The sequence below is a fragment of the Tursiops truncatus genome, chromosome 20, assembly GCF_011762595.2.
Source record: "Tursiops truncatus isolate mTurTru1 chromosome 20, mTurTru1.mat.Y, whole genome shotgun sequence".
NCBI lineage: Eukaryota > Metazoa > Chordata > Mammalia > Artiodactyla > Delphinidae > Tursiops > Tursiops truncatus.
The window spans coordinates 6,257,726-6,285,246 of record NC_047053.1 but is presented as its reverse complement, the minus strand read 5'-3'; the positions used below and the strand labels follow the sequence as shown (position 1 = coordinate 6,285,246).

Below are 27,521 nucleotides of genomic sequence, written 5' to 3'. Positions count from 1 at the left end.
CTCGCTCTGGGCTGGAGACAGGAATTTGTGAGTCAGCGACAAATTGGTGGTAGGGATGAGATTGCTCAAGACTCCTTGAGACAGAGCTCAGTAAGAAAGGAGGACCTGGGACGGATCCCGAGGCTCTCCCACATGTCGTGGCTTGGATGGACTAGGAGAGAGAAAAAGAATACCTGCAGAGATAGCAGGAAACCATGAGCTGGCTGTGTCTTGAATCCAAAGGAAGAAAGTGTTTCAAGAAGAAAATGAATGGTCAGCTGTGTTGAGCACTGTTGGAAGATCAAGTCCACTGACGTATTTTCCCAGCGGTTGGAGGGCTCTGGGAGAACGGCCTTGTCTTCCCCTTCCTTCTGCAATGCACCTGCTTATTGATCTCCTGAGCCCGTGGCCACTGGGGCTGCAGACAGGTGGACCCAGAGGGGCTCAGCAAGTACCTTGAGCCTGACCAGAGGAAAATGGCATGGGAATTTCTCACCTGCAGGATGGATTAGAGCAGGGGAGCCAGTGATGGAGAGTCTGGAGCAAGAATCACAACTCCAGGGGCCCTGAGAAGAGCCTGACTAACAGATCTGAGGTGCTGGCCTTGAGGGCAGCTGCCTGAGGAGTTGGGAGGAAACCTGGCAGGTGGACTTATACCTTAGCTTAGAGGACCTGAAAAAAAATACCACTATAGTGGGATATTTAAAATCCCACTGAAAGTTCAGAGTTTCAGATATAATAGCCAAAGCATAGTTATTTAAGGACTTAGAAGGGCCAAATAACATTGTAATTAATTAAAATGATAAATTATTAATTTAAAAAAATGAATGGTTTTTCAAATTGTGGTTAAGAACACATGACAGGAGATCCACCTTAACAGATGTTTCCGTGTGCAATGCAGTCTCGCTAACTTGTAGGCGACACGTTTTGTACAGCAGAATCCAGAACATATTCATCTCGCATGACTAAACTTTATAATATTTTAATTTACAAACTTTATTTAAAATCTGCTATGTATCATAAGAAATTGCCATAAAAAAGAAAAAAAAGCAACATGAACCAAAGAAAGTAGGGAAAAGGAAAAGCTAAATAAAGATAAATGCTGAAGGGACTTCCCTGGTGGTCCAGTGGGTAAGACTTTGCGCTCCCAGTGCAGGGAGATGGGGTTCGATCCCTGGTCAGGGAACTAAGATCCTACATGCATGCTGCAACTAAGAGTTCGCATGACACAACTAAAGATCCAGCAAGCTGCAACTAAGGAGACTGCAAGCCACAACTAAGGAGCCCGCGAGCCACAACTAAGGAGGCTGAGAGCTGCAACTAAGACCCAGTGCAACCAAATCAATCAATCAATCAATATTTTTAAGAAGATAAATGTTGAAATTTAAAAAAATAGAAAGGCGAAAGAATTTTATTTTTCCAAATTCAAGAAGGCAATGAGAAGACTATAGTATAGGAACTGTGTATAAAATATAGTGTATCGTATATAGTATACTATATGTATAATATAGGAGTACAGTCAGTCTGGAGAATTCCACTGGGTTCTCAACTGTGTCATTATAGACGAGCACTGTCCAGTGGAAATTTCTGCAGTGATGGAAATACTTTATAATCTGTTCCTTCAACATGGTAGCAAGTCGGCTCTTCTGGCTGTTGAGCATCTGAAATGTGGCTAGTGTGGCCAAGGAACTGAATGTTTAGTTATATTTAATTTTATTAAATTTAAGTTTAAGTGTATGTAGCCAGATGTGGCTACCATATTGGACAGCACCATCCGTCTCTTGAAAGGGCTGGGCCTTCTCTCTTTGGCCGGGTCCAAACTGGCTCTCCTCAGTGCCCTGGGCCTCCAGAGAGGGTGCTTGGCATTAGGATCTAGAGACCCAACTTCAGGCCCAATTCTGCCCCCTCGCAGCCCAGAGCCCAGTGTCCAGTCCTGTGGCTTACACACTACACTGGTGCTGTGGGCTCTGAGAAGCTGCCGGGCTGTCCACCAATGATGATGTCTGAGGACAGACAGACAGTGCCTCAAGGAGGAAGTTGGGAAAACAGGAGCAAGGAGCAGTGGGAAGCAGGAGGGCACCAGGGCCTTTGCTCAGACCCTCCTGTAGTGGCATCTGCAGATCAGGCTGCTTCCTGCCAGGGGTGGATCCTCAGCTCCCCTGGGCATCTGTGCCAGGCCCTGGGCAAGGCTCAGAACACCTGGCCTTGCACTGAGTTCTCTGGGACCTGCTCTCCTAAACCCACAAGGAATTGTGGAGTCTCTCTTCCCACGTCCTGAGAGCTTTGTCCTCACCAAGCCGAACTGCTGCTTTTACCCTGGAGAGGGAGGATGAGGAATAGGGATGGGATGAGGGTGGAGGTTGGAGCGGATTTCTCCCTGTGCCCATTTTCCCTCTTACACAGTTGCTTATAACCTTGGGCAAATGGCTGAGTATCTCTGATTCTCAATTTCTTCACTTGTAAAATGAGAGTAGTACCTACCCTTATTACTCGCACACAGGACAGCTGTGAGGACACACTGTCACCATTCATTCCTTCATTTAACCAGCACTATATACCACAGAGCTCTTCAGCGAGAGGATGCACTAAATGTAAAGCAGAGAGAATCAGAAAGGCCAGTGCTAGAAGGTGACCACAGAGTGCTGCAAGGAAGACTTCCTGGAAGAGGTGGTGCTTGAGCTAGGAGTCAGCTAGGCAGAAGAAGAGATCAGCGTAGTTCAGGCTGAAGAAGGAGCCTGTGGAAAGATGCAGAGGCATGGTATACTGGGTTGTCCTCATTTGTAGGTCTGGGGTGAAGGGTGGGTGGCAGGAATGTGGAGAAGCTGGGGTAGAGGTGGGCCTCCCTAGGGAGGCCTGTTCTTGGTGGAGGAGTGTGAGCTCCATCTGCCATGGGATGGGAGCAGCTGACGACTCAGGGGCAGGGCCACGAGTGGTGACATGATCAGAAGTGCCTTTTAGAAAGATGCTCTGCTTGAAATAAATGGAGGATGGATTGGAGTGGGACAAGGCTGCAGGCAGGGAGACCACTGGGGAGGCTGGTGACCTAACCCAGGGACCCTGGGGATGGAGAAAAGGAGAAGGATTCCACAAGGTGTTCAGGAGATAGACTGGACACAGAGGGTATGGGAGAGGGAGGTTAGCCTAGTGTTCTGGATTAGTTGGTGGTGTCACCCATCACTGACACACGGGACATGGGACCAGGTTTGGAGGAGGCATTGTGGGAAAACGCAAGGAATTTCTTTTGACACCAGTTGAATGCGAGGTGAGGATGATCCAGATGGAGATGCCAGGACCATCCAGGTTGGGATATGTTGTGCAGAGCTTGGCATGCGTTTCAGCAGCGCTGATTTGGGGGACATTGATTGAAGCTGGGGGTGGGGTGTGGGCAGTTGGGGGAGGGGTGACTAGCCCAGAGGGATGGGGGGCTGAGTGGGCACATGAGGAAGAGGATGCCAGAAACGCTGTGTGTGATGGAGGGGCGGCCGAAGTAACAGATGACAGGCAGGTGAAAGCCACCCCCCAAAAGGCTCCAGGCATGGTGTCCCCACCAGGTCCTTCCGGATGGGACCGGTGTGGAAGTCACACCACAGTGGGGAGGAGAGATCGAGGGTGGGGAAGAGGAGCCATGACGCGTCCACCACCCACCCTCTGCTGGAAGCTTCTGCCCCAGGCCTTCACATGGCTGCTTCCTTCTCTTCATTCGGGTCTCAACACAAGTGTCCCCCCTCCGAGGAGCCTCCTGTGAGCATACTACCCCCTCCCCCTGTTTCTTGACTCCATAGCCCTCACGACCCTTCGGCGCCATCTTGTCCATGTGATGATGTCCTTGTTATGGCCTGTCTGCCTCTAACCGGGGAAGCCTCCAGAAACAGGACATTCTGTCTGTTTTGTTCACTTCCTCCTCCCCAGTGCCCGGGCAGCATTCCTGAGCTGCTCTGTAGCTGTTGGTCGGATGGATGAATGGGACAATGTTGTCTTTCACGGGCCATATGGGAGAGGGCTTTGTGAACCATCCCTTGCCCTTCCCTGGTCCAGCGCCCCCTTCCTCCCCTCAGTTCAGGCTCCAGTGGCAGCCACACCCACTCCAGCCTGTCTCTGCTCACCCAGGAGCTGGCCTCGCTCCCTTCGTTCTTTGGTTGGGCTGAACCTGAAAGCAACTGCCCTGGCCTTGACTGTGGGTCACACACACTTGGTACTGCTCTGTAGTCTGATTACTCAGCACAGTCCCTGACGGGGAACACGCCCTCTCCCCCAGGAAGGGCAATTACATGCAGATCTTCTGCCCTCTCCCAGTGAATGGGCGCCCGTGGAGTATCTGGCAACTGTTCTCAGAGTTATTCACTTGGGGTTCTTACCTGGATTCTAAGTGAAAATGTGCACCTGTGTGTTAGTCTGGGACAAGGTTCTGTAGGAATTATAGTAATGCTACAGGGAGAGCCCTGCACTCAGTTGCCAAAACGCTGTGTTTCTTTGTTTGAAATCAGATACTTCAGTCCCACCTGCAAGACTCTGTAGGGCTTGACAAGCTCAAGCATAAATCCAGTCTAATCAAGGGTTTGGGAATTCCTGCATTGTGTTTGTAGCCTGAAATTCTCTCTTCCTGTGACAAAGATAATAACAGTATCTGCCTTTCACCGAACACCTAGTATGTGATTGTGCCATATTAACACTCTCTATTGCCTCATTTAATCCTGACAAGGACCTACTGGGGTAATTATCATCCTCACACGTAACTGGAAATCTGAGATAGAAATGCAAAAAGTCACAGTATGGAAATTCGCTTGTGGACTCAGATTTCAAACTCAGGTCTGTTTAATGCCAAAGCCGCCAAGTTTTCCATGACCATAACTTCTTACTAAATAAGTGGTTGCTTTCCAAGCTGGATTTGACTTGGGCAATTGTGATATAGGCTCCTGAGCAGTTTGTTGGAAGGAGAAAATGTGTGGGGAAAAAAGAGAAGAGTGAGTGAGAGCAAGCCAGGCAAGCTGAGAGGGGGGCAGAGGGAGGATCTTCCAGGCAGAGGGACTACACTGAGCGAAGAGCAGAGATGAGGGGCAAGGTGGGGATGAGGGTCTGACAGACGCTTAGCCTCTGCAAAGAGATACCATGGAGGGAAGAGGCTTGCTAAGAGTTTGCATTTGGGAAAAAGATCCTCCTGGTGAAGGATGGGGAATGGATTAGAGGAGAACAAGACAGAAGGGGGAGACGAGTTTGCCAGTAGTCAGAAAGACGGGATTACTGGCTCCAGCGGGTATATTAGTGGGGCAATACTAGCTGCTGTGACAAACCCCGACATCTTGGTAGCGAAACAAAATAGAAGTTTATTTCTACTTTATAGACCAGTCCAGCGTGGTGTCCCTGGTCTTCACGGGGCTTTCCTTAGTGTCGTCATCAGCTCAGGCTGCTGTAACAAAATACCACAGACTGGGTGGCTCAAACAACAGACATTTATTTCGCACAGTTCCAGAGGCTGAGAAGTCCGAGATCAAGGTGCTGGCAGATTCGCTTCCTGGTTTGCGGACGATCACCTCACTGTGTACTCATATGGCCTTTCCCGGGTATGAGGGCGTGGAGAGAGAGCTCTCCTGTTTCTTCCTGTTTTCGTAATCCCATCACGAGATCTCCACCCTCATGACCTCATCTGAACCCAATTACCCGCCAAAGGCCCTGCTTCCAAATACCATCACACTGAGGGTTAGGGCTTCAACATATAAATTTTGGAGAGACACAAACATTCAGTCCATACCACTTCCCTTGGTGACTCAGGCCCAGGCTCCTGGCACATAGTGGCTCCTCACAGAGCCGGGAGAAAAAGCCCCCTTCCTACAAGGCCCAGCCCAGCAGGGTCACGTGCCACTTCTGCTCCTGTGAGCCTGTCACGTGGTCACACCTGGACACCAGGGGTCCTGTGACATGTGCACCTGATGGGACAGCTACTTCACTTCTCACTATGAGGGGGAAGCATGACTATTTCTGGACAGTGAGCTGCCTCGGCTTCAAGATGAACGGCCATCCTTGAGAGATAGAAATTATAGGCTTTGATGATTGATTGGGGCTGATTGTGAGGCAGAGGGGAGGCAGGAGTCAAAAAGGTGGGAATGAAACTGTTGGCTGGCCCCAAGCCCCCATTGTCCAGACAGCACAGCGCATGGTGAGCTCCCACCCCCTCAAATTCTCTTTTTCCGATCAGCTCACGTTAGGTGTATAGACTTGCATTCTTTCCTTAGGTAAAACCATTCAGGAGAATATACTGCCTTGTGTAGTTCTTTAACATTGGTAATAACTAATATTCAGGGCTTAATGCATAAAGGCCATATGTGGATTATCCCAATTGATGCTGAGGAAGAAGCAGGCACTTTTATTAACCCCATTTGCAGTTGTGAAGATAGAAGTTATGGACAAAAACACTAACCCCCCAAAATATCTACACCCCCATGTTCATCGAGGCATTATTAACAATAACCAAGATATGGAGACAGCCTAAGTGCCCATCACTGGATGAATGGATAAAGAAAATGTGGTACATATACAATGGAATACTACTCAGCCATAAAAAATGAAGTCTTGCCATTTGCAGCAACATGGATGGACCTTGAGGGTATTATGCTGAGTGAGGTAAGTCAGACAGAGGAAGACAGATACAGTATGCTTACACTCATTTGTGGAATATAAAAAACTCATAAGCAAACAAGCAAACAAAAACAAAGTAAATGAACAAGCCAAACCAAAGCGAAACAAACATGTAGATACGGAGAGCACAGTTGTGGTTACCAGAGGGAAAGGGGCGTGAAAAAGGGGAGAGAAAAATGGGTAAAGGGGGTCAACTGTATGGTGATGGACGGCAACTTAAATTTTTTGTGTTAAGTACACTGTAGTGTATGCAGAGATAGAAATATAATGTTATAAATCAGTGTTACCTGAATTAAAAAATTAGGACACACACACACATGCATGCACACACGCACAAAGATGGAGGTACACAGAAAGGAAATAAGTTGTCTAGGGTCGAAGACCTAGGAAGACCAGATGGGACGTGAGCCCAGGTGGACTGTTTCTAGAGTCTGTGCTCCCAACCAATACAGAATCCTCTGTTTGTGAATTTTGGTTACTTTAATTTTGACAAATGAGGAGATTAAGACCTGGGAGAAAGAGAACTGAGTGTCTAGGTGTCTCCTCCCGTGAGTGGTTCTAGTTTTATGGAATCAGTCCTTTCCTGCGTCTCCTACCCACCCTTGCCTCAGCTCTTAGAGTAGGTGGGACAGCCTGACAGGTCACAGAGCCTGACGGGTGTACTGTATGAACCCCACTCTTTCCCCACCCAGTACCCCGATGCCCAGTCTGAGGGAGGTCCCTGTCTGGCATCATCGTGGTCATCCCGCTCTTGCTTTACCCCTCCCTTTCCTCTCTCCTTAGAGACGTAGAGAATCTTTGGAAGGATTTGGAGGACAAATACACTGCACTGATGTGGTCTTTGTTCTAAATATATCAGTTCTGATCTCATCAAATAGTGTTCGGGCTTAGAAGAAGAAAAGAACTCTTTCCCCAGACTTGTCACTTGTGTAGATAAGAACTTTATTTGGCTGCAAGTAGCGGGCCTAAAAAACAGTGACTTAATAAGATGTTATTTGTGTGTCCTGTAAGAGATGGTGCGGGGCAGTCCGGTAGCTCCCCGGCTGTCATCAGTGTTGCAGGGTCTTCTCACTTTCTGCTTTGCTATCCTTGGCTACGCTTCATTCTCAAGGTCAGTTCAGTCCAGTGGCAGCTGGTTCCAAATCCTCCTGCTGGTCAGCAGAGGAGCCTGGCCTGTGGGCTGAAGGCTCACTCTACCAAGGCCACCTGCTCCGACAAAGCTACCCTGTGCCGGGCGAGACCCCTACTCCTGCCTCTGAACGCTCACTATGCGAAGGCCAGGCACCTAGGAGGGGCTCGGAATGCCGGCTTCTTTCCTGCCTGCCTTCCTGGCTCCTGGCCGCTTTCCCCACTGGCATTCTGGGTCCGTACTTGTTTTGTGCTCCCACCCCTGGCCTGTCTACTGACCCAAGCTCCACTCCTGCTGTCCCCACCTTGCAGCCCGGAGCCCAGCACGGCGACCCTGGTGCCTTCTGCTGCCCCTCAGCACCTCCGAAGAGTGAATCGGGTGGGGGTCATGTGTGTGGCCCCTGGAACCAGCTCACCTGGATTTTCATCGTGGCTTGATGTCCTAGCTCAGTGTCCCCGTGTCTCACTTATTTCATCTGTAAAACGGGGAGGATGATAACAACAGTGCCTCCAGCAGGCTTTTGGAAAGGATTGAGTGAGTTAAGGCATCAGGTTGGCGTTGCCCAGAAGCTTCACCGGGCACATGCCCAGGTGATTCCCTTGCACCATTTAGTATCAGACACATTTGGGGCTCTGAGTTTTAGTTTTCCGGGGACCTCTGATCTCTAAGGGCTGGAGATGGTGACGAAGTGATGGGTGTGGGGGACAGGAGGGAGCGGGGTGTCGTGACTCTGCAATGCTGCAGGAATCTGAGGAGGACTGAAATGCAGCTGGCTTGTCCAGATCCAGAGCGATGCTTTCTTTTTCTCTGAGGATAGAGCAAGCAGAAAGTCAAGGACACGGGGAGTCTGGTGGGAGCCAAGTCGGAGAGGGTCGGGATTACAGACCTAGAGGAGCAGAAGACGCTGGGCCAGGGGAAGGAAGAAGGGCTTAGAAGGAAGGGGCGGGCCATGGAGGTCCTGGGGGCTGGGCTGCCATCCCTTCTTGGGCTTGTTCTCTGGGGTTCCTGGGCACATTGGCAGGCTGACCCTGGGGTACCTGCCTGCCTCACCCTGGACCACTGATTCATCCAGGAAGGTTCTTTTTCCATCTCCCAGTGCTGAGCTTGTAGGGAGCGAAAGAGTCAGGAGCTCCTGCTCTGTGTGCCCCGTCAGCATCTCAGAGTGGGGCCTTCGGCTCCTGTGAGGCACCCAAGGGACCAGGCATGCAACCCACACATGTCTGGGAAACCCTTTCTCCCAGACAGCACGTTTCGAGGAAGGGCGCATGGTGATGGGGCTGGGGCTGGGAGGCATTTTAGAGGAATGACTCAGTGGTAGAGCCTGGAATTCCTGATGAAACAGAATGAAAACACAGCAGACACTGTCAGACAGGATACAATTCAACATCCCAGCAGTTCTTTTAGCACTCAGATTAAATGGAACCCTTCCAAACAGAACAGCCATGGGTGGGATAATACAATCCAGTAGCCGAACGCACGATGCTGGTCCTGACCTCCCATCCACGGCATGGGAGGAGTCGTGGTGGCGATGCTGTTTTCCAGAAACGTGGCATCTGATCTGGGCACAGCCATTCCTAGGGCTTCTGTGTGGCGATGGTCTTTGGCAGAAGCCCCTCAGTGTGACCCTGGCGTGTTCCTTGGTCCGCATTCATATAAGGGATCCCGGTGGGGGTGAATGATGCTTTGGGGATTTGTCCTCATTTTTCCTGCTGAGCACTAGGTTGAGGAATGGGGAATGTGGGCCAGATTGCTGGAGACTCCAAGGTGAGTCCAGGCCTGGGACACTTTCTAGAGTCGTGTCGTCCCCAAACTGCCCTCCGCCAGGACACGCGTGGTACAGCATCAGCCTGGGCCCTCCTCCCTCAGCTGCGCCTACTCGATAAGCTTGTGGGGAGAGGAAATGACACCCTGGAAGTGTGGATTCCCAGTGAGCCAGCTGGGCATCCTCCCCATTTGCTCCCATGTAAGAAAGCATCAGGGAATGTGAGAGTGACATTTTAGGGCTGATGTGGAATCTGCGTTCACGTCGGAGAAATGGAAACCCTCTGTAAGCCCGGTCACTTGAGGCACTGGGACCACAATTAGTGACACAGTACTTGCAACGTCCCCCATGATTGGTCCTGACTGCCTGTGTGCAGGGGACAGGTGGGCTAGACGACCTGGCCACGCTGTCTGAATGAGAGACACGGTCATTCTGGGTGAAGCTCCCCAAACTCTGGCTCCTTAGGTGGGTGGGGCAGGGGGGTGTCCCCATGTCACGGGTAGCTGCCTCCATGGAGTTTCCCATGATGCAGAGGGAACAGGTGGGGTTCTGACTTTGCATATGGAACCACCATGAAGGATGGAGATACATGGAGGCCTGATGGAGAGAGAGAGAGAAAGAGAGACGGCGGGGTGGGGGGGGGAGAAGGAGGGAAAGAGAGAAAGGTTGTCATGGTGACATAGTGATGGGATGGGCTCATGGGCAGAAGGCCGAGGAAACCTTCCCCTCATTATCAGATGCTGTCCGCTGGGCCTCAGACCTAGGGCAGCGTGGCTTTCTTGCAGGTACCCTCCTGGTCTGTCACCTAAGGGCCTCTGGATGCCGCAGGAAACCCCAGATTTGGGGAGCACTTAACCATACGGGTGCTCTCTGTGTGGTGGGCCCCTGGAATCTCCCACAGACCCAGGAGGTCTATAGTCTTTGCCACAGACCCAGGAGGCCCCTTGATGAGCCCCGAGAAGCTGCACTAAGGCACTTGGGGAAGCAGGGGGAGGCAGGCCGAGACAGGGGCTCAGGTGACCATTCGGGAGGTTAGGGAGCTTGCCATGCTGTTTCCTAACTGTATCCCGCTCCCCTCCCACCCCAGCTCTGCACACACCATTCCCGCCTAGAGTGCCTTTCTTTGCCCTCGTCGCCAGCTCTCCTATTCCCTTTGGTTCTGTGTGGATGGCACAGCCTCTAGCACGCCCTCCGTCCTCTCCCAGGGCTGGGACAGATGTCCCCTCCGCGTTCCTGCCCCCATCCTCGTTTCCTCAGAAAGTACTCATCCCGGGGTGTTCTGGCCGCCTGGTGCTCTGGCTGTCTCTCACTTTATACAGAAGATGAGCCCAGGGACCATCTGTCTTGCTCTCACCCCGGGGCCTGGCCCAGAGCAGGGCCCTCACTGAAGGTTTAAACGCATGTTGGTGAGTGGGGGCAGGGAGAGCAGAAGTTGGGATTTTCTAAAGAAAATTCCATCGCTGGAAATCTACAGACACTCAGATGTGGAATTCAAGCTTCTTGGTTTTGATTCTTGACGGGGGAGAAGGAGAGAAAAATCTTACAGCGTCCTTCTCCACCTGGCTGTTCTAGAGTCATGGGGTGGGGGAAAGAGAGAGTTAGGGCAACACACGCTTGTCCTTGGCTAAGTGTCAAGTTCAGAGGGAAGAGTAGTCACGGAGAAGGAGTTAGAAGGTCAGGGGAGTCTGTGACACCTGCTAGCGCACCTCACTACCTCTGGTATAAATTCTATACAACTAAGGGTTAAATTTCTTCACTGGCTGACTCCCAGGGCCATTTCTAGGGGAAATGTGCCGTCCTGGAAAGTCCTTCCCCGGCCACCTTTCACTGCTCACTCTTTGGAATGTTTGATACTTGTGACTTGTCCGATCTCTTGAAATGCAAGCCAGCATCTTGCCCACAGAGAGATCTGGGGTGGGCAGACCCAATGGTCAGAACTTCCCTTCCCTCTGCGAAGGACCTCCGTTGGTCAGCTTGGGTTCTAGAAGGAAGCAAATGCAGAATCCAGTTCAGGCACTCAGATATGTAAACAGGAGGTTCTTCTTGGGGCATGGCCCACCTCAAGGAATTTCCCAACATGCACAGCACTTGGCAGAGAGCGTTAGATGAGTGACACCTGGCTGCACAGGCTGGGATGAGAGCCATGAAAGGCGATGGCCACGGCCAGGATCTGAGGGAACGTCAGTGATAACAGAGAGACTAAATGAGATCATCCCGCGGTACCTCCCAGCTGCATGGAGGGCGCAGCCCCGAGCTCGCTCTTTTCCACGGGGCCCAGGAGAGGGTTTGCCTGCATCAGTTTTACGGAAGACTCCACCTCTCAAGGGGCCGGGGATGTTGGATGTTGGTTATCACATCTTCTCCTGGTCGAGGTGGCAGGGTGGTGGGGAGGACAGAGGGCGAGACCGTCATCAGCGATTCAGGAAGAAGGACTTGAGGCTCTGGAAGAAAACTGACTTCTGTCTCTGCTTCTGTTTCTTTTTGATGATGGGCACCCACACCAGCCCGCATACCAGCATCATGAGTCCCAGAGACAGGAAGGCGGGCCCTATCATCTTAAGGACCTTGAGGCTCTTGTCACCCAGGTTCAGGGTGTAGGCCAAGCAGGTGATGACCACACCGAACAGGAGGATTGCACCGCCCACGGACATGATGATGATGGGCTTGCGGTAGATTTCCCAGTTACTCCGGGGGGTGGTGGTCCAGACAGACTCACTTCTGGAGCTGATGCACAAGGAGCTGGCGGTCTGGCTGGGCAGCAGGTCCTTGGATTCTGGAGACTTCTCGTTGACCTCCACGTCCTTGGGGAGAGCCTCCATGGTCACGGCTCCCGGGACCGGGCACCTGGTACCAGCACTGGTTAGAAGCAAGGACGAGGCCGGGGGAATCCTTGTACAGCCTTGCTGTTCTCAGCATCTGTCTCCAGCCTGGCTCTTAGTGGAGGGCAGTGCAGGGTTTTTGTGCTGAAGCTAAAAGAGAAGCAGATGAGATCCACATAAATAAGAAGCCACTCAAGGTGGTATTCTTTTTCCTTGTGAGAGATAAATATTATATCACTCTGAGCAACCGCTCTTGTTATTTAAAGCAGGGAACAGTGGTGGCCTTTAAGAAAACGGGCAAAAGCTACAGTTTATGAAGCGGCATCTTATTTTCAGACCCAGCCGCTTTCTTGCTGTGTGGTCTTGAGTGAGTTACGGCCTTGGTCCTTGGCTTCCCCTCCAGTCCCTCCTCCCGGGGCCCCAGGTTCTTCCTCTTCTTTGCGGTCTGGCCAGCTCAGGCCCCGCTCAAACAGCATTTACTACTGTCCCTCTTTGGGAGCGGGATGGGAGGGGTTTCTTTCCACAGCAGCAAGTTTCCTGGGAAGGTGGGCTACTCAATCCCAGTCACAGTGGGTTCCAGACGGGGTGAGAGGTGGGAGGGGTTGCATTCGGAAACCAGGGTATCAGGATAAAGGAGATGGTGTGTGAAGCTGGTGGCTCCCAAGCCCAGCACTCGAACCTGCTGCTTCCCCTCTATCAAGACACCTCTAAATGTGGAAGGGTCCTGTAGTGAGCACATTCTCCTTCCACACTTCCTGCAATGCTCAGTTCCAAGTAATTTCCTCAACTCACCCCTCACAGCAGCTCAGGCCCGGACCACTGGGCCAGTGCTCCCACTTTGCCGAACAAGACCCCTTCCCTGCATCCCAGGGGGAATAGGAATTGTAGAATCGCCACGCCTTCAGAATGTGGATATTCACATTCGTGTGTGCTCCTCTAGAGAGAGGATATCGGGATCTCTGCTTCCGAAGACTTTGGAAAATACGACGACGGGCTTTTATAAGTAGGGGCTCACAGGTGTCCCGCTGCTGCCCTGTGGGTCCCGAGGAGTATTTGCGTAAGTGACGTCAACACTCTTAAAGTGATCTCTCCTTTTCGCCTGTGGGCTCGGTGGGGAGAGCAGGGCTTACGAGGCGTGTGGTGAAATCCTAGCCGGGGAGCTGGCGTTGGTTACTGCAACCTGGTTTCTCCTGTGGGGTTTTGACATCTTTGGTAGGATGGTCTCTCCAGGTGGCCCTTTCCCCACTTGGCAGCAAATCCCAGGGCAGAAGCACCTGCTGCCTTCAGATGTTCGGGGTGTTGTGTTGGAGGAGTATTAACGGGAAGGCACGAGTCTAGTTGTGCCCGAGGGTCACCGGGCTGGGTGGGGAAGGACCAGCTCCCGGGAGAGCTGCCACTGGGGTGCGAGGCAGCCACGGCAGATGCAGGGAGGACGGCTTCCTGGATGCCGAGTGAGAGGTGCGGCCAACTGCGCCTTGCTGGCCGCGCCTAGCGCATGCTCTTTGGCCCTGCCAGGAGGTCGCATGTTTATTCCCCTCTTAGGAGGGCAGAGGCTGAGGCCCAGTGAGATTTAGGATCGTGGCCCAAGCCTCCCCCCAACTTCGTAGGTGGCTGTGTTGGGATCCAGGCCAAGGTTTTTGGACTCAAAGCTCATTGTACTAGACCGAGCTGGTCAGAATGATCCCTGAGGGTCCTTCCGCCATGACAAGGCCTGAGTTGTTCACTTTAGGGCTGCATCCTGCAGTAGAATAACCTCTCACTGAGTAAGGACTGACAGAGACAAGTAATTGTATAGGGAATCACTCTACAATGGAGAGATAACACTGATGTTAAGTTTTTCATAATGGTACATTTATTTATTTAAAGAACTATTTTTACTCTGAGATTATGTCCTTCCTTCTTTTATTTTGGCATTGGAATATTCATTTCATGAAACGACTGTGAGGGAAGATGATCATTGGTTTTGTTGGTATCCGTACTGGCCAAGATCAGAAGTCAGTCATCCTGTGTAGATTTCTATCTACTTTATCTGTCACCTATCTATCATCTATCTATCTATCTATCTATCTATCATCTATCTATCATCTATCTATCTATCTATCATTTATCTATCTATCATCTATCTATCTATCATTTATCTATCTATCATCTATCATCTATCTATCTATCATCTATCTATCTATCATCTATCTATCATCTATCATCTATCTATCATCTATCATCTATCTATCTATCATCTATCTATCATCTATCATCTATCTATCATCTATCATCTATCTATCTATCATGTATCTATCATCTATCTATCTATCATCTATCTATCTGTCTATCTATCTATCTATGTAAATTGTAATACCTCACGAAATCCCAAAGAATGGGAACCTTTCATTTAGTGGCCTTACTTAGGAAGAGGGTGGGTCCTTGGGACAGTGAATGGTCGGGGGGTTCATCTTCCGGGCACTGACTGGAGGAGAGCACTTCTCCTCCCTTGAACAAGGCTGAGCTCCGTGCCTTCTCCCCCCACCCCCACCCCTACCAGGCAGGAGGTGGCAGCAACTCTAAACACAAGGGGCAGGCGGGGTTGGCTGTGGGGTGAACGCCATGCTGGGTTCCTTCATGGTTGCAGCACGTCACTGAGCTTACTTGCAGGGTCTGGTGTGACAGAAAGATCCAGGTCTCTGACAGCAGAGGGACCGCTGTCTGAACCCACCTGAGACTCCCTAGTCACATATATAGAATAAGGATAACAGCATGTCTGCCTCATAGGGCAGCGGCGACTGTCAGGTTTCACAAGACCCCACTTCATTGTGTGATATGTTGCAGGAGTTTAAGACATGACCCTGGTTGCTATTATTATTGCAATAGTTATTTTCTTTCTCGGTCCCTGTTTTCTCATCTGTACAATAAAGAAGTTAGGCTGAGGGACTTTTAAAACTATTTTGTATAGGTCCATAGGTTGGTGAATCAAACTCAAATTCTGAGAACCCAGGTTTCCTGAAAATCACCATCTCAGGGGCAGTACGAGTTTTTTAACATCTTATTGAAGTCCTAAAAGATCCGATTTCTTTTTCTGATACCAGGGTTTCTCAACAGTGGCACTATTGACGTTTGGGAGCCAGTAATTTTTTGCTGCAGGGGCTGTTCTGAGCATTGTGGGATACTTAGTAATATCCCTGGCCTCTACCCACCAGATGCCAGTAGCAAACCCCTCCAGTCATGATAGGCAGAAATGTCTCTAGACCTTGCCAAGCGCCTCCTGGGGGCAGGGTCAGTCTGGTGGAGAAACTCTGCTCCTAGTTTGCAGACTGCCTCAGGGCCTCTGCTGGTTTATACGCCTCCTCTACCCAGCAGTCCCCCTCCACCGGCACTCAGCAGGTGCTCAAAGGGCTTGGGCCTGATGCTGCAGTCCTGTGGGGTGGGGAGCACGTAACCCCTGGGGAGCTGGTTCAGTGAGAAGAAGCACACTTCCAGGTCCTCAGTTCCTGCGGGTTTGGTTTGTCTGTCTCAGAGGATCCCTCACTTCCCGCAGTGGGTGGACTTGTCCACTCAGACCCTCAGAAAGTAACCTTCTTTGGAATAAGAGTCTTTGCAGCTGTAATTAAGGGAAGGATCTCCAGGCGAGCTCATCCTCAAACAGACAAGTCCAAGAACCTGCGTCCTTGTAGAGAAAGGAGAGGAAATGTGACACACAGCGGGGAGGCCACGTGAAGATGGAGGCCGATGGTGAAGTGATGCCCCTACAGGACAAGGGCGCATGGCGGGAGAGAGGATGGGGCGGACTCTCCTCAGAGCCTCTGGAAGGAGCAACTCAGAGGACACCTTGATTTTTTCCCTTGTGACCGAACAAACTTCCATTGTTTTCAGTGGCTACGTTTGTGGTACTTTGTTATGGAAACCCTAAAACAGGAACACACTCACTGTCGGTTAATGTCCCCACACCTCAGAGGTGGCCGAGGACCGAGGGCCCGAGGGGCTGAGCTGAGAAGAGCCAGCGGAAGGCCCGAGGCTCGGGCCTCCTGGACTAAACGCAGATTTGCCTGTCGGCTCAGCCCCCAGGGCAGCAACTTGAGAAGGGAGATTGGGTCCTTCTCCCCCGCTCTGGAGGCCGCGTCTGGGGTGTCAGGAAGCAGAGGTACTGGGTAGAGACGTATTTGTAGCACAGAACTAGCGACAGACAGGCCACAGGCTGGTGTGGTGAGGGGGCACTGGTCTGGGGCTACACAGCATGAGGAGTAAAGAATGAACCACACGCCTGTCCATGCAGGACCCCAAACATTGACGCTGAGCAAGAGAGGCCAGACACCTCTTCCATTTACAGAAAGTTCAAAAACATGTAAGACCATCTATGCCATTAGAGGTTAGGACAGTGGTTACCTTCAGTGGGGATGGTGGCTGGAAGGGGGACATGATGGAGACCTTTGGGGTACCATCGTGCTCTGACTCTCGATCTGGCTACAGCCAATTACATGGGTGTGTACCTTTTGAGCTGTACGCCGTGATATGACCGCTGGAGGAAATTTTAAAATATAACTAAATGCAATATGTTCATTATTTGGATTCTGACTAGAAGAAACCAATTGTACATTTCGAGATAATTTTAGGGAAGTTTGAATCTGGATTGGATATTAGACGACGCTAAGGATTTAAAATTTGTATTATGACGACGATATTGCGGACACAGAAGAAAGCGTCTTTATAGATATGGAGATAATCTTGAAACCACCTACAGAGACGAATTGTCATGATGCCGTGATTCACATGGAAGCATCAAACTCCAACTCAAATATGACAAAATGTTCAAGGTTATAAAATCCGGGTGACGGATACATGGAAGTTCATTATATTATGATCTCTACTTTTACGTATGTTTGCAAATGTTTGTAATAAATGAGACGCTGAATATACTGATGGACGGTGACCAGACATGTATAAGAAGAGAACTCTGACCCACAACCTGCAGCAACCAGCCCAGGAAGCCACCCCGTTATCTACAATAACTGGCACAGGGAGCCAGACTACAATCTGTAAGTAAGACTTCCAGGAAGTCAGAATGCCTTCCCTAGTAACCAGCCCCACAGGCCAAAGAGTAACTGAGGACAACTGCTTTTTGACAAATACACCAAAACGGTTGCATGGGGAAAAGAAAGTCATTTCAACAGATGGTGCTGGAATAACTGAATGTTTATATGGAAAAAAATGAAACTTGTCTTCACCTCATACCATCAACAAAAAATGAATTCGAGATGGATCATGGACATAACCTGAACATAAAAGCTAAAACCATAAAGTTTTAGGACAAAATATAGGAGAATATCTTTGTGACCTGGAGGTTGGCAAAATTTCTTAGGACAGAGAAGGCAATAACCGAGGAAGTAAAAGAAAATCAATAAATTAGATTTCATAATAATTTAAAACTCCTGCCTCATTAAAAGCTACTGGGAAGAAAATGAATAGGCAAGCTATGGACTGGGAGAAAATTTTAGCAAAATATATATTTGTCAAAAGATTTGCATCTGAAATACATGAGATTAGTAACACAAACAGCCCAATTTTAAAAATGGGCAAATGATTTGGACGGACCCTTTACAAAGGAAGACAAATAGATGAAGAAGAAACCCATGCAAAAGGGCTTGAGATTGACATTCGACAGGAAATACAAACTAAAACCACAAGGAGATACAGCCACACACTCACTAGAATGGCTAAAATTTAAACATCTCACAATGCAAATGTTGGTGAGAGTGGGGAACAACTGGAGCTCTTGTGTACTGCTGGTAGGAACGTAATATGGTACAGCCGCTTTGGAGCAAGGTCCGGTAGTTTCTTACAAAGTGAAACATACGCCTTCCCTTTGAACCAGCAATCCCACTCCTAGATATTTCTTTGTCCAAGATAAATGAAAACCTATGTCCACCAAAGACTTGTTTAAGAATATTCATAGCAGCTTTGTTCATAATAGCCCAAACCACAAAACAACCCAATGTCCATGAGCAGGAGAAAAGGTATATTCACACAATGGAATACTACTAAACAATAAAAAGGAACAGACTTCTGATGCACACACAGCATGGATGAGTCTCATGGACATGATGGGTGAAGGAAGTCAGATATAGATGAGTACATATAGTGTATGTTTCCATTTATATGACATTCTAGAACCTTCTAGGAACTAAGCTAAGGTGACACATCTCAAAACAGTGGTTGTAGGGGTGGGGAGGAACCAACTGGGACCTTCTGGGGTCGATGGAAATGTTCTATCTCTTGATATCGGTGGGGTTACATGGGGGACCCATTTTTCAATATAGTACACTAAGATTTGTGCATTGTGATGTGTGTAAATTATACCCTGCAAAAAAAGAACTGTAAAAATCATAATAATAATAATAAAGGGGGTCAGGCTGGGGAGCAGGCGAAAGTATAGTTAAACCAAGAATAGCAGAATGTTGATAATGGTTGAAGTCATATGATGGAACTTGGGGATCCAGGGTAGAGGTGAGGGCAGGAAACACATTACCCCAGAAAAGGAAAGTAGGGGCATGGGCAGGGGCAGAATGACCCCAGAATAGGGCAGAGATGTTAAAGGGAAATCTGTGAGGTGAGAGAGTCACCTGGCCCTTATGGGAAACGCCATGTGCTGATTCTGAGGAAGAGGAGATCCTGAAAGAAAGAGAAGGTGCTTCTTTGAGAAATTGGGATTTGGGGACAGAAGATGGAGATGGAGGAGGACGTGGAGATGGAGGTGGAGATGGAGATGGATATGAGAGATTGAGGTGGAGGTGAAGATGAGAGGTAGAGAGGGAGATGAAGTTGGAGGTGGAGATGAAGATGGAAGTGGCGGTGGAGATGAAGATGGAGGTGGAGATGAAGATGGAGATGGAGGTGGAGATGGAGATGAGCATGCAGGTGGAGATGAAGATGGGGATGGATGTGAGAGATGGAGATGGAGATGGAGGGAGACAGAGAGAGAGAGGAGAGAGAGAGAACAAGAATTTCACCATTTTCACCTTGTCTCTGGAAAGATACCATCCCTTGAAGGAAAACAGACTTTCAGGGAGCCAGGAGGCCCTGGGCAGAGCAAAGACTGGGTTTGGTTGGCCAAACAAGTGTGTACAGAAGGGACTGTCTCTTGATCTTGTTAGAGCTGGTCTCCTTATCTGTCGTGTGTTTGTAATTGGCCAGGTATTCGAAAACCCTGTCTGCAGATATCCACTGAGTGTTTGCCCTTTGACCTTGTGTTCCCCAGGTTACTACACAGCACTCGGCTCACAGCTCTCCCCAACACTGCAGCAAACACACTCCGAGCAGCCCCCGTGTCTACCCTCTGCTAGACGCGGAGCTGCAGACACAACTAAGAAGATGACGTCCCTCTCCAAAGAGGAGCTCCAGGCGTCCCCATTTGCCCGCTCAGTGGTGTCTCTGACAAACAAGGTAAAGTGATGTCTCAGATGAGAGGGGAGACAACAGCAGGAACTTTCTGGCTGTTTCTCACGCACTCATATATTCATCCGCCAACAGCTGGTTGGGTGGGGTGTGTGGACCATGACAGCTGGCAAGCAACAGTGAGTGTCCAGGAGAATAAGGAGCAAACACTTTTCCCTCCGGTAGATTCTCGAGTGTCTGAAATGAACCACTTAATGGGGCAGCAGTTGCAGGGCCGGGCCTGGGGCTTCCTCAGCTTCCTATGCGCTCCAGCAGGTAGCTCAGCGCCTGGCTGGGGCTTAGGACTTGCCAGACATTTGTGAAATGATTCATCAAATAGGGGAGCTGTGGCAGGAAGGTTCGGCACGGCAGCGTCAGGTCGCCATTGCTGTTCCTCTCCATACAACTGTCAAGTATGACCTGTGTTCTTAGAGCCGGGGTGGTCAGATGGGACTGGCTAATGAGGGGGCAGGAGAGGCAGGTGTGAGGAGACCCTCTGACCTGTTCCCCATCCCCTTCCCCTCCCTCCATGCTCTCTGATGGATGGACACCTCACCAAGTCTGGTTGCCCTCCACTGGCTGGCCTTCGTGAAGTCTTCAAGGTTCCCCAAGCAGCTTCTCCAAAGGAGAAGCAGCACACAGTGCGTTAGGGGGGCGTCGACGCTTTTCATACAGTAACAATAACTGTCATTTCTCGGACTCTTCTTGTGGGCTGGGAACCAGGCTGAGTGCTTTATCTGCATTGTGTCCTTTAACCTTCCTGACAAGTCACTGAGGATGGGACAGTTATTACCTCATTTTGCAGGTGAGGAAACAGGATCAGAGAGGTTAAATGACTTGCCCAACGTTACTCAGCAGACGAGTAGTGAACCAGGTTAGAAAGGGGAGTTTTGGAGCCTGTCTGGCTCCAGAGCCTGGGTTCGAGTCTGTCCTGCTCCCCTTTGGGATGGTTTTGAGGTTTTGGTTTTGTTTTTTTTTTTTAAACTGGAGGAACAGTGAATGGCGAGCATATTTGAAATGGGGGCACTGGCCATGCACAGAATTGCAGGGGTGGCTGCTTTGGGTGAGGGGTTAGGCCGGCCCTGATGGGTGGAGCTGCTGAGGACGTGGGGGCTGAAGCCGGGGGCCCTGAGCTGCAGCCAGCAGAGCAGCAAGAGGCCTGTGACATAGGCCACAAAGCCACTACCACCATCATCCCAGTGGGGCACAAAATGCGTGGTACCTGCCACCTTCTTCACCTGGAGCATCTCTTTTAATAGCTCTACTACGATGGTACTCTTATTATCATTCCCATTTTACAGATGAGGAAATTGAGGCTCAGAGCTGCCTGACCCCAAATCCTGGTCTTTATACTGCACTCTGCTTGCTCAAGGATGGAGCCTGCCCTTCCCCTTCACTACCATCAATATTAATAGGTTGCCAGATTTAGCCAATAAAATGACAAGATGCCCAGTTAAATTTGCGTTTCAGATAAGCAACAAATGGTTTTTCTTATAAGACTGTTCCAAATATTGCCCAGGACATCCTTATACCAAAATGTATTTGTTGTTTATGAGAAATTCAAAGGTAACTGGCATCCCTTTGTAATGTATCTGGCAACCCTGATATCATAAGAAGCCCCACTGGGCTTGGGTCTGGAGTTATCTGTCCCTTCCCAACCTTCTCCTCCCTGATAGGAGCTGGACTATTCTGGGAATTGCAAGGACCAAAAGCAGGGGAGAGCGGGCACATGTCTCACAGCCAGGAGGTGGGCCCAGAGGGAAGGGTCGTCTGGTGGGAGAACAGGGGCAGGTTGCGAAACACAAGTGATAGAAATAACACGATTCCTGAGAAAGACCCCAAGCGTGGGTTTGTATTTGGAATTCCTGAGTTGTGGAGGGTCTTGCTCTCTCCCCACTGGAGTCCCCACAATGCCTCACCCAGCTGTCACTGCAAGTGGCTGTCCTCCCCGCAACAAGACATTCGGTTGGTGACCCCATCCCTCTGATAAGGTGAGTGGTGCCTAGTGCCTGAGCTGATAAAGCAGAGGCCAGAGTGTTTCTGAATCTTCTGCTGCTGTCACCAGGGCACCTGTCTGTCACCGCCCACAGTGCTTCTAGTAAGGGAAGTTCTTCAAAGGTCACACTCCACCTAGACAGTGCCACTCACCTCGCTCTTCACATCACGCAGCCGGCGCCCAGGCCCTGCCCGGTTACAAAGTGGAAAGATAGCCAGGTGATAATGTCTGCTTTTACCTGGGGGTATGGTCCCCGTGGCACACGTCTGCCCTACCATGTTTATATATGCCAGCCTCATTTCCCCTTTCCGACATGGAGCCTGCCCAGCCCGCATGCTGCGACTTGTTTTCCTGACACCTGCCCTGGTTGCCTGCCACACCTGCAGCTGGGAGGGATGGGCCCACAGATGCTGAGGTCTGATGTGGGATGCCCAGGAGGATGGTCTGGGTGTGAGGTCCCGCCCATGCACTCTAGGATCTGAGGGTGGCCTTGCACCTCGACGTCTGGCTTTTTTGTTCCTGCCTCTGTCGAGGTTTGGGAGGGTGGTTCCTGCCCAGCCCTTTCTGCCAATGGCTGTGAAGGGTGAAGCCCAAATGCTGTCCGGCAGGGTGGAAGCAGCCACCTGCACACAGCTTCCCCTCCTCCAGGTGCAGAGCCGGGACAGCCCCTCCTCCCTGCCACAGTTCTCACAGGGCAGCCCCTCTAGCCTGCTGGCGGCTGGCTCACCCCCTGCCCTCCCAGGGCACAGCCCCCTCCCCTTTGCCAGCCATGCACAGCTGCCTCCTAACTCCAGTTCACAGACCCAACACACACTCTAAAGCAAAGTTAAAACCAGCTCGTTCCTCTGGGGAAATGGAAGGAAGGGCAGAGGGACATGTCCCCTCCTTACTTACTGTCCTTGATGTCCCTGGGGAAGATGGGGGACCTGGGGCTCACACACAGCTTGCACCAGGAGGAAGCCGGCAATGAGCTTCTGCTCAAGTTCTCATGGCAGCCTGAGGAAGCCTCCCTGGCCCCATCCAGGAGCCGCTGTGCAGCGAATCCCCGCCAAGAACAGGCTCCAGTGGGGATGATGAGCTCACAGGATGTGGGCTAATGGGTTAACCCTTGGCGGGCCGCTGGCAGAGGTACTTGTGATAGGGCTTTAGCTCAGCTCTGCTCAGCCTCTATTAGATGAATCTTGTGAAAAATTAATGAAGTTTCTCTGCAGTCTGTCTTCAAGTTTCGGGGAGATGTGCATGAGGCTGGTGTCTGGGCCAGGGCTGCTTCTCCTGACCCAGGCTCAGAAATCAGGAGACCTGGAGTTCCGGGGATGCTGGAGCGTGTGATGGTGACGGCGGTGGTGACAGGCCAAAGAGTGGGTTACCCAGAGTCTACACTAGCTCTGTCCAGTGCAGGCCTTGGCTGTGAGACCTGGGAGCCCTGTTTGTTCTGGATGTTGGAGAAAGCATGTGTAGACTTACTTAACATCCTCTGTTCCAAGATGGCAGGGTTACCTCTGGGGAATTCCCAAGCCCTATGGGTGGACACCTTGTGTGACAAAATACCAGGAACCCACAGACAAAGGTCAGATGAGCATATAGGGTCCTACCCCACCCCAGGCCCAGACATCTCTGAACTGGGGGCAAAGTAGCATGTTCATCCTTGCTTCTCCCGGCTTTCCTGACTGTGCCCCTGTATTTTTCATGTTACTTATCATGGTGATAAGAAACGAGTGAGAAACATCACTGCAGTGGTGGGGCGGGGTTTCCATCTCTATTAACAGTCATCACATTGTGCTTTTGGAAGCTGGGTGTGAGGTGTTGAATTGCCCAGTCTCAAGATGTGGGTCTGTACCCTGAAGCCAACAAGATTGCCTAAAATCCTGAAAGCCAGGCTGACCCTCCACTCTTAACACCAACTCAAGGATGAGAAGCCTTGCTTCTGGCTGGTTGGGGGCTCCGGGGTGAAGGGGGGTCCCTGCTATGGTAATGGTACATGGGGGGCCTGTAGGGGAGGCTATGTGTCCTGTAGGGGAGGCTCTCCCAGGAGTGACCCCAGGAAGCGAAGACCAAGACAGGAATGGGAATCTTCCATCCCTGGTAGCTTGTGAAATGAACATGATGTTTCCAGCCTGGGAAGGCTCTGCAGAGGTTGATGGGTGATAAAGGACTAGAGAAGCAGAGGGCCCTGAGGGCCAGCCATCCACCGAGCTGCTGGAGGGGGTCGAGCTGAGGGGGCTTTTCCTCTGGCTTCCTGTGGAAGCGAAGCCTTCTCTGATCAGGGGATGAGTGTCCAGGGGAGCTGGACTTGAAGGCTTCTGAGGATGTTGCTTGCTCTGCCTTTATACTCAGATCGGTTTGTCAGACTCAATGGCCTGGCTTGTGAAGAAACCCGGGGGTGAATTATTTTGCAGTGCAGATAATCAGATCATTTATTCTTCCCTCAGTTCAGGTTTCTGTGCTTTCCCCCAGCCCTCTGCAGGGCGTGGCAGGCAGTGTAGTAGCAGCCATCAGAAAGACACATCCGTATTTAGCATTCCTCCATGTCGGGCACCAGTCTAAAGTACTTTATAAATGTACAGTAATTCATGTATTCCCCCACATACTCCTATCAGTTAGGGATGTGAGCTATATTATTCTTCTTATATTTGGCTTTGCACAAATTACTTAACTTCCCTGAGCCTTAATTTTTTCATTTAAGTGGATGTGATCATTGCTACCTTAGAGAGTTTTTGGAAGAATTGTATAAGAAAATGCACATAGCAAGTGCTTAATGAATATATGTACATATTGATATATTCTGTATGATATATATTCACACATTATATAATCATATAATACATGATATATGATTAATATATTACATATATATTAGATATAATGTATATATTATATATAGTGTATGTATGCATATGATATAAGTGTATATATGTACCTATGCAAATTAAGGGGGATCTGGGTCCAGGTAGAAGCTGTGCTGTCTGCAGGCCCCTCCCTAGCAGGATAGAGGAGGGGGCTTGAGAAGCCAGCTTGGACCGTGGACAATCGACACCAAGTGTCCCCAGGAGGCAGGGCTGCTGCTGCAGTTGTGGTATCGAGGGGGCAGAAAGCAGGCGCAGGCCCTGCCTGGGGGATGGCTGGCGGCACCCCCCTTCCCCATCCTGTAGCTCACAGTTGCTCTGGCTTAGCTCTGCCCCCCTCACCCGGCTAGCCTAGTGGTCCACACACCCATGGTGCACGGGGTGACCAACTATCACCCCTGGTTCGATGGGGTGACCAATGCTCTTTTCTTTTTTTTCATTTGTCACCCTTCTTTCTTAAAAAGTATTTTAAAGGAAATCTCAGACATCTCTTCTTTAGTGAATCCTTGCCACTGGAGATGTGTATCTCTGTAACAGATAAGGACCTTCTTCCTTCCTTTCTTCCTCTTATTTAAAACAATAACCACAATGCCATCATAATCTCACTTGAAATGTAAACGTTCCTTAATGTTAATACCATTCACTCACATTTCCCTGATTGTCTCAGAAACGTCTTTTTATGGTCAGGTCTCCGTAAAGCAGGGTCCTCCCAAGTGCCGGCCCTATGCGCTGTGACTCCCAAGCTCCCTCTCCTCCATAGCAGTCACTCCCTTCTCTGTTCACACCATTTAGTGACTGAAGATTCCAGGTCGTGTGAGTTGGAGAACCCACATTCCGGACCTGGCTGGCTGCTTCAGACAACTGGAGACTTCCTGTAAGAGAAATGGAAATTGGAAACTGCGCTAAAGTGCAGATCTTAAATGGTGTCATTTAACATTTTCCTCTTTTCTGCAAGGGCTGGGTCTTGACTTCTGCTGCAGCCGGTGATCCTAGGACAGGGTCTTGGCACAGAGGTGCCAGGCAATGTGGAATAAATGGCCAAGTGAACATCCACAAGCCATCTTACAATGTACAGAGGCCTTTTGCCTCGTGCTGTTGGGTCCTCAGAGTAGACCCGCGACACAGGCAGGGCTGCATTTTGTGTATGCTTCTCAGTGGTACTGCTGGGACCGGCCACCAAGACGGGAGAAGCCTTTTAGCTTTCCAGGGCCTGGGGAAATCATGCCAAGCAATTGCTTAGATCAGGCAGCCCCAGGGAGAGGCCACCACCTTCCACCTGCTCCCCCGCCCCCTATGTTAACCTCTGCCTTCCTTCCTTTCCCGTCGGGGGTACCCTGGCCAAGAAAATAGGACTCTGGCCCTAAATCTCTCCCGGTCTGACCCCTTGGTCTTCTTGAGAAATTCGGTTAAGTCAAGCGTCTTCCTAACCAATCTCTCTGGCTGGTCAAGCATCCCACTCTCTAAGCCACGAGGCCATTTCCTAAAGCACCTGCATCTTTGCTTTTCTCTTCTTGTCTCTTGAGATGCTCTTGTTCCTTGTCTATCTGTCGGTCTTCTCCCTCAACTGTTTCTATTTCTCCTACATGACAGTTCTCGAGATGCCGTATTTCCTTGGGGGACACTCAAGGAGATACTGCCCCTTTCTTTCTCAGTACGTGTTAATTGAGCAGACAGTGTGGAGACGGCAGCCGGGTCGGGTCCTGCGTGGGGAATCAGAACGCCCTGGAGGCATTGGGAATTTCCTGATTGGGGCTGGGTGTAGGGGAGCGGGGACACGGAGGAGGAAGTGGTTGGTGGCATTTACGAGAACAAGTGGGAGTGCAGCAGGGCAGGAAAGAACGTCTTTTTGGGGTGTGGTTCCCAGGGCCATCAATACCTGCCAGAACCGGCCCTCCTTTTGTGGGGGTCTGAGACCCCCGGAAGGAGCAGGACCTGGACCTGGACGGCCGGGGGGGCGGGGTGTGGTCAGAGGGCAGGCGCCGCCTGCTCCTTGGGCACGGCTGCCATCTAGTGGTGAGATTTAGGTAGTGTTGCTATCTGAAGTTCAATTAGTCCTCGCCCAGCAATTGGCCTCTGGCCTGGTAATTAACACTGAACTTGACGTTGGAAAAGTCAGCGTCACAGTATTTGCCGATAAATACCATCTCCCGAAAGTAGTCTCCGCAGTTTCAAAATCTGAAAGAATTATCACTGTCTAGCTTTCGAATAATTTAGAAGATTCATGTATTCATCGTTTCATCGAATATTTTCTGTGGATCTGTCATATGCCAGGCATGTTTTAGGGTAGGCACTGGAAATACAGAGGTGACCTCGACGAACTGTACAACTTATGTGGCAAAAGAAAGGCAACTAAACCAACAATTCCAGTCCAGAAAGAAAAATACTTCAATACAGATATGTCTGTGCTGTGCTTTGAGAATACAAAGGAGGGTCATCTTAGAATGGTCTAGAGTGCTAACTGGGAAGGAAGGCAGAGGCTTTTGAAGGAGATTATGGCTAAGATGAACCTTGAAGGGCATATAGGAGGCAGAAAAAGAATGATGGAGGGGAGGGAAGTGGCGGAGGTGGAGGTGGAGGTGGAGGGGGGTGATGATCAGAGGGGATGATGAGACACAGGGAACAGACCGTAGGAACACATGAAGTTTTCCATTTCTCCTTTTATGAATTCCCCAGACATTCAGTTGTGAATATAAGGAATTCAATCTAGAACGTGGAAATGGGTTCTAACCAAGGATTTTTTTTATTATTACTAGAATTTTAGAATTGGAAAGGATCCCAAAGAAATTATATCTAATGTGTTTAACAGTTCTTCTGTTAATATTTACACTGTGTCCCAGTTTCTCCTGCTAAAATGGCAGTGCATTCCCGTGCCTTGGGCAGTTAGGGTGGGGTCTTGATGAAGTCTAAGGTGGACTTGTGTAATAGTCTGCCCAGGGGTTGCTCT

At 50.2% G+C, this 27,521-nt stretch overlaps 2 protein-coding genes across 8 annotated transcripts in view; one reads left to right on the top strand and one right to left on the bottom strand.

Moving 5' to 3' along the window:
- The window catches only part of ADPRM (ADP-ribose/CDP-alcohol diphosphatase, manganese dependent), a 381,091-nt gene that overhangs the window by 98,300 nt on the left and 255,270 nt on the right, over nucleotides 1-27,521 (top strand). For all 7 annotated transcript variants that reach the window (XR_012328492.1, XR_012328489.1, XR_012328490.1 and 4 more), the window contains exon 5: nucleotides 19,563-19,747. The gene's annotated coding sequence lies outside the window, so the exon portion shown is untranslated. The remainder of the gene's footprint in view (nucleotides 1-19,562; nucleotides 19,748-27,521) is intronic.
- PIRT (phosphoinositide interacting regulator of transient receptor potential channels) lies at nucleotides 9,113-22,766 on the bottom strand. The gene is made up of 2 exons (XM_033847996.2): nucleotides 22,629-22,766; nucleotides 9,113-12,469 (listed from the first exon to the last, which is right to left on the bottom strand). The coding sequence occupies exon 2, from the start codon at nucleotides 12,317-12,319 to the stop codon at nucleotides 11,912-11,914; it is 408 nt and encodes a 135-aa protein (XP_033703887.1). The 5' UTR covers nucleotides 12,320-12,469; nucleotides 22,629-22,766; the 3' UTR covers nucleotides 9,113-11,911.